Genomic DNA, 7,500 nt, shown 5'->3' on the forward strand with positions numbered 1-7,500 from the left:
ACACCACATAATATATATATATATATTAGACATACATACAGACCCATACATACATACATTCTTACAGATACAAACACACAGAGACAGCCACTCACACACACACACACACACACACAACACTCACATACATCCACCACACAAACTCACACACACACACACACCACACACACTCACCCCCTCACCCACACTCACACTCACACACACACTCTAACTCCAACCTCACATACACTCACTCACACACACAGCACACACACACAACACACACACACTCCAACACACATACACTCACACACACAACACCAACACACATACAAACAAACACACACACACACAACACACACATACCACACACCAACACACATCACATACACAATAACACACACACACAAACAACACACACACACAACACGACCTCACACACACACACACACACACACACCCAACCACAACAAAACACACCAACACACATACACATACACACACACACACACACACCAACACACACACACACACCACACCACACACACACCAACCACACATACACACATCCACACACACACTACACACACACAAACACAACACACACACACACACACACACACGACACACTCAACACACAGCATTAATCATCATTTATGCTCTTTTAAGCCTCACAATGGCCTGAGGCCCATGCACACTAAAAAGGTCCAAACAAACAAGAGACAACACCTTGAACACCACCAAAAGTTACTCAAAGGACAGTACTGATGAAAAAGGAGTTGGTCTAGCACAGCATCCAGTAACTTGAGACTTATACTTTTTTGCCTTTGGAGGGACCTCTCACATGTTAGCATATTATACAGAGTGTTGGTGGGTCTTCAGTTTAAGGTGGTGGTTTGGGTGAAGCTGTTTGCCCAATTTCATGCGAGTTTCTCTGTTCCTGAACTTTGTTTTTGTTGTTTTTTATTTTGAAATGAATTATTCTATATGATTGAATTTTGCATCTTATTGCTAGGGAGAAATAACAACTAAATCCATATAAGATGACATGTGTATATTTTATATTAATATCTTTCTCAGTATTGTGAAATGAATGCATAGCAAAAATATGTTTTATCTTAAAGAACACTTGAATATCCAAATTTGCCTTTTTGTAAATTTCTTGTTATCTTTTTTTTTTTTTTTAGTCTAATCCATGTAATGTAAGCATGTATCTTCTGAGTTACTATCTTAACCTCATATTTGTTGTCAAAACACCTGTTCTTGAGCTCAACTCACTGTGTTTCAGCCTCTTTGCCTGCCAAACAATGGGCATGATAGACAACTGTTCACACATTTCTTAAGATTTGATGAATAGGTGTTGGATTTCATTCTCTTGAAAGTAAATGCTGTTCAAATCTTAAGAGGTAGTGTTGTCATATCTGAGCCAGACACCCTCTTGCCTGATATTGATATATCTTCTATTGACAGTAACCCAGTAATGCCGCAGTACGTGCAGTAATGCCAAAATCATGTGAAATTTCACATTTCTGATGTCAAATTTGAGATAATTTTCACCCCACTTTGGTTAAGAATTAAAAGTTGTTTTTTTCCTAAATCTTTCACATAGAGTTTAATAAGGTATAGAAATTACCTCTGGCTTATTAAGCAGTATACATTGACATTACTGCAAGAATCATGCACTTACACCCTCCCCTGGTTTTACAGTGATGCAAATACCAACCCTCTCTCACTCTCTCCCCCCCTCCTTTTTCTGTCTCCAACTATTAACTTAACAGGGGTTCAAATTGCAGGTTTAAAGCTTCCTGACCCAAGAAGAGGTTCAAGATTACCAGGTATGTGGCTTGTGACTCGCTTAAGATTAAAAGACTATTTGAGTAAAGCTTTGGAAGTACACACAAAAGTTTGTTGAATGTCTCCTTTTTTGCTAATGACTTAAACTTTTACTCTTGCTGAATTAAGCTTAGTAGATAGAAAAAAAAAAAAAATGTTTTAGACCTCTTTTTTTATACCTCATGTATACGTTTGCAATGTGGGTATTTTTTCTAAGGCCTGTGCATGCCCTTTTCTCTGTAGCTTTACATGGTCTTAGCTTTAACAGTTGAACTTGTGGAATGATTATGAAATGTCTTGTATGCCGTAGCTCTTTTGAAACATTGTTTTTTCTCTAGTTTGCTCTACACTTCCACTCCAAGGCCTTAAGGTAGCAAGCATCCATGCAAATTCATAGCACATTTTCTGAGGACTGCCCACATGTGCATTTTACACATTTTACATGTATTTTTGAGGCACAGAAGTATTACATATTGAATGCAGTTCACACAAATATAAATATATTTTTTTGTGTAAAGCTGGACCCAGAATAGATACAGAAGGTTCAAACTTGTGTAAATGAGTTTTTATAGATTGCTGTTTTTAGATTTGTAATGCTTGATGTGAATCACTCATTATTGTTGGAAAATATTCTGTTAATCAGGTAGTACACTGAGTGTCACTTTATTTGTTTTGTGAGTGCATGTTTTGAGCAGATGGTAGTTAATATGATAGGAAAATATACTGGTAAAATCATCTTGGCTTCTATTTCATTAAATCATAATGTGCATTACAAATTTATGTGTACACTATTGAGTATCCTTATTGGTTTGAAATTACTTTCTTGAACAATTACAGAGTAAATGAATTTGTAATTTTGACAGAGCCCATTACTATTATGTAACTCTAATGAACATGTGAGTGTAGATGCTTCGTGTAAAAAAGAAATCACAATGGCACATGTTTAGCTGTTAGGAGTAACTTGATCCAAACTCTCTACAAACTGTTATTTGATTATGTATCTTGACTTTTGTGTGACAAACAGATTGATGCCAGTTAGCATCTTTTCTCCAGCTTCAGGGATATCTTTGGTATGTGGAGAATTAGCTGTAACCCTTGTATAAAGTGCTGGTACAGTTAAGATATGGGAGAATTATGTAGATTGTGATTTTTTTTTTTCTCTTTCTCCATTTCTCTCTTCCACTTTCTCCCTCCCCACCTTTCTGGAAAGAGAATCACGTAAGGATTTTCAATTTTTTTTTTTTTTTTTCTTTCTTTTTTTTAGATTTAAAGTATAGAGAATCTTTTAAAGAATATATATGACTCCTATTGTAAGCAAGAATTGTTAAGTAACACAACTTTCTGCTTAGTGACATGGATTTTATTAACATCAAAGGAAACCTTTGGAGCGAGTAAGTATGATTCCGTTTTTTTCTCCCATATCCCTTAAAAAATGTTTTGAGGCTGAGACTTTAGTGCATGGGAAGGCTTCTAAATGTGAAGCCATTTTTCCTGTTTTTTTTTTCTATCTTTTTCAATTTTTGAAATTTGTTTTTATACACATTTTCAAAGTGTTAGCTGTAGACCGAGAACCGTAAAAACCCCTGACCAGCAATGAGGAATGAGTACGTCCCTTGAGGTGATGATTCTAAAACCTTGCGCCAAATTACGACTTAAAACCAACTGCTTGCAAGCTGTTGTTACTGTGTTGTCTTTATGGCCAGCTGTGTTGATACTGGATGCTCTTTGTGATTTTTCCTTAAGGATTGGTAATGTGTTTTAGGGAATGTTTTTATTGGTGTAATTATTATTTTTGATATGATTTTTAAAAAATCTTTGTTCTTATCATTTATGGTATTTTTTCACCGATGTTGATACTATTATTATTATTATCATTACTATTATTTTATTACTGCTATATTTATTTATTTTATTTTTTATTTATTTATTTTTTCTCTCTTTTTTTTTTTTCTTTTTTTTTTCAAAAAGTAATAAGCAATATATGATTAAAGTTTATTTTTGTTTTTTACTGTTATTCTTAATTTTGGAAGAGAATCTGTGTTACCGTTAACCTTTTTTTCTTTGTCTTTCTACTTTCTTTTTATTCTGAGAAGGGTGGCAAATTGTTTTTGGACTGGTACACTTTCCACATGCCATGATGGAGGGGTATTTAAAGGTTTTTGCCTTCTATGAAAAAGATGTGTACTTCAGTGGAGAGATTTATGATAAAAGAAGGCTATTATTATGCATATGTGTGCTTTAGCTTTTGGTTGACCAGCCTTCAAGCTTCCACATTTACTGCTCTTACGCTTCAGCTTTTGAGACAAGACCGTGGTATAGAGCATGGAAGAATTTAAGGAGTTTATTCTGAGACTTATTTATTATTCCTTAAACTGTTGACTGCTTGAAAGCTTTTAGACTTAGTGTGCTGTGTTTCCTTGATGCAAGAAGTACTCACATTTTTTTTTTTTTTTTTTTTATCTTACTAATGGTTAAGATAATTTATGCTTAAACAAACATTCAAGATAGAATAGGAGGTGTCCTTGAATTTTGTTGGCTAACCTTGAGCACAAGATTGATAAAATGGTGGGGGTCTGTCAGCTTGATTTTATTTTATAGGTTGATCATCACATTTAGTTGTTACTATTATGTTATGAAGTTGTATAAAGAGAGCATATCCTCTTTCACATTTTGGCAAACAATGATGAGTAAACACAGCACAGTTTACTAGAAAAAGAGGCTATTATTAGGAGATAAAGGAGAAGATATGATGCAAACACAAAAATATATTGGCTTAAGTTACAAGTCTTGTAAGTATATATATATATATAGATATAGATATAGATATAGATATAGATATATAGATATAGATATATATTTATATATATATATATATCTATATATATATATATATATATATACATACATGGAGGGGTGGTTTTATAATTTTATATCACTATTTTATGATAAAAAATTATATTTTTGATACAGGCTAACCAAACATATATTTTGATATTTAGCAATAACTCTGGTGGGAATGCCTTACTATGTCATGTTAGGAAAACCATTTACTAGACTGTTAAGAATGTTGCTACTAAACTGATGTATCTTCGCCGAAAACCATCACCAAATACCAGATATAGAAAATTGTCACATTCCAATCATAATTATGTGAATTTAGTGAAAATACTAGTAATGTATAGTTTGATATAATTATGGTAGCACATTTTAGCTCCCAAGTTGGCAACCGTGAATCTGCAAATTACAAGAATGTTTTTATTATCTTACATTCTTACAAAAGAATGTCTGCATTAGCTTACATTCCTATATAAGAATGTCGGTATTGTCCTTCCCTACATGGGAATTGATAATGTTCCAAGAAAACCTTTAGTGATGAGAATAGAAATCTAATTTGACAATGCACTATTTTTAACAAGCTTCTTAAAAAATAGAAATGACATAAATGGCATGGTTTTGATACCTATGAATCAAGGATCTGTTAACCCATTCACGCCGGGGATGTTCCGGCTTTGCGCGGTCGCAATACCGGGGTTCTCGAACGCATAAGCCTAACGCCTCGAGATTCTTGGGCGCACAAGCTGCGAGCCTGGGTTGCCCACTCGCTCTACCCGAGCGTACGGCTTCCCCTCATAGCTCGTCCAGGGTGTCTGATGCGAAAACCACAATATGTGCTACCACGTCAACCGGCGTGAATGGGTTAATTTATGATTAGTGTAGCTTAGAGTTCTTATTCTTATTCTTATTCTTATTCTTATTCTTATTCTCCTCCTTCTCCTTCTCCTCCTCCTCCTCCTCCTCCTCCTCCTCCTCCTCCTCCTCCTCCTCCTCCTCCTCCTCCTTCTTCTTCTCCTTCTCCTCCTTCTGCTTCTCCTCCTCCTCCTTCTCCTTCTCCTCCTCCTTCTCCTCCTTCTCCTCCTTCTCCTCCTTCTGCTTCTCCTCCTCCTCCTCCTCCTCCTCCTCCTCCTCCTCTTACCTTTATGGGAATTCCTGTTAATTACACATGTCCTGAACACAGTTTTTGCTTGTTAAAAAATCATAAGGCTTTAACTTTTTAGATTCTATTTCCAATAAGTTGTACTTGTTTCATTTTGAGAAAGGATAGATTATCAGTTTTACCGTATCCGGAAGTATATTTAATTGTCATAGAGGAATGGTGGATGTGACGTAGAACAATAGTCTTCATTGTTTTGAATGTACATATAATAAAAAGTACAGTATACAGATGTATATGAAAATACTTCTGACCCTCAGAAAGAAAAGATGATCAACAGATGATCAGCATAAAGAGGATTGATACAGGTTTTTAACAGCAAGCCACATTGACCAACTAATTCAGTTGCCTATTATTTTGCTTCATGGTTTGTACTTAATGGATTGCCCTTATTTTCTTCAACTGTTTCACCTTGCTTAAGTATGGCACTTCATATCTGTACTGGTGAATGTTGCTAGTGATGTTCAAGTAATCCAGGTTCAGATTTAGTTGTGTCTGATGCCTACGTACCTCATCTCACAGATGCACAAAATTGATAAATGTTGTACTGATTCATGTGCCAACATAATCTGTATCATATACCTGTGAAGTGAGGTGTATAGGGGCCCACTAGCAGGAACTTATCAGACTATGAATTATTTGAACATCTTTTTATAGATTTCATTCATAGGGATGTTTAGAAAATATATTGATAAGGATTATTGGATTTCTTAGTGCAACTAGTACTTATATATGTTTTTTGTTTTTTTTGAAGATTTTATGATATGTGCTTTGCTTGATAGATTGGCTTTACAAGGCATGACAGCATATGCAATTAGTTTTTATAATACTGCCAGTTGAGTTTACACATTTGGCAGCTTGTATTTACATTAATGGTTTGTTATAGATTAAACGGCATTGATAGATGCAGATAACCAGAATTGCATAAAGGAAATACATATGCATATGAGATTCTGTTTAATGTCTTGTTGCCAGTAGGCTACAAAATTGCTTTTATATTTATTTAGTTTCATTTATTATTATTATTGTTATTACTTTTTTTTTTTTTTGAGGGGGGGGCTTTTATGCGGGAGGGTTATTCATTATTAGCTCTTTTATCACTTTGTACCAATAGATTTTTGGTGCTTGCAATTTGAACTGAGACATTGCCTTTATCTATTTTAAAAAAAGGAAAGGGAAATAGAAGTTAGGACATGGTGCCATTTTATCCAGGATTTATTGCCTGATGTGCTCTGATCGCCTGGCCACTTCATCCTTGTGAAGTGACTGCAGTACACACTCTTTGAGCTCGAAGCACGCCAAGGTCCCGTAGTTACACTTAGGCCTCCCTTGTCAGGTATACGTGCAGGAAGTACTGGAATCCCCTATGCTTCGGGTGGTTCCGGGGGATCGGCAACCAGTTCTCAGGAGGATCTGTTGTCGGGTCCCCATCCCACGAGCAGCCCCCGTCGCCCAATGCGAGGTCTGCAGCCTCCACGACGTTATGCCTCTCACGCGACTCCTTCCAGGGAAGGGTCTGACCTCTCCACACCTCCAGATAGCCCCTATAATTCGCAGCACAATTTAGAAGTTTGTAATGGTGAGCTGTAGAGACTGTCAAGATAGATGTCTATTGTTGTTTGTAATTTCTGTATTGAAGTATTTCACAGACTAGACTTTTCACTGCAGAGTTTGGTGTAGTGATAGCTTTTCAAAGT

General features: G+C 35.8%; 1 protein-coding gene across 4 annotated transcripts in view; it reads left to right on the forward strand.

The window, feature by feature from the left end:
* Nucleotides 1-7,500, forward strand: part of LOC122267712 (uncharacterized) — a 55,249-nt gene that overhangs the window by 31,039 nt on the left and 16,710 nt on the right. For 2 of the 4 annotated variants that reach the window (XM_086538758.1, XM_086538760.1), the window contains 2 exons: nt 1,773-1,814; nt 7,140-7,382. In XM_086538758.1, coding sequence (XP_086394884.1) covers nt 1,773-1,814; nt 7,140-7,382 — 285 coding nt within the window. The remainder of the gene's footprint in view (nt 1-1,772; nt 1,815-7,139; nt 7,383-7,500) is intronic. The other 2 variants (XM_086538761.1, XM_086538759.1) reach the window with 2 other exon arrangements.

The sequence above is a fragment of the Penaeus japonicus genome, unplaced genomic scaffold (assembly GCF_977035675.1).
Source record: "Penaeus japonicus unplaced genomic scaffold, GWHDUDI00000001_assembly GWHDUDI00000007, whole genome shotgun sequence".
Taxonomy (NCBI): domain Eukaryota; kingdom Metazoa; phylum Arthropoda; class Malacostraca; order Decapoda; family Penaeidae; genus Penaeus; species Penaeus japonicus.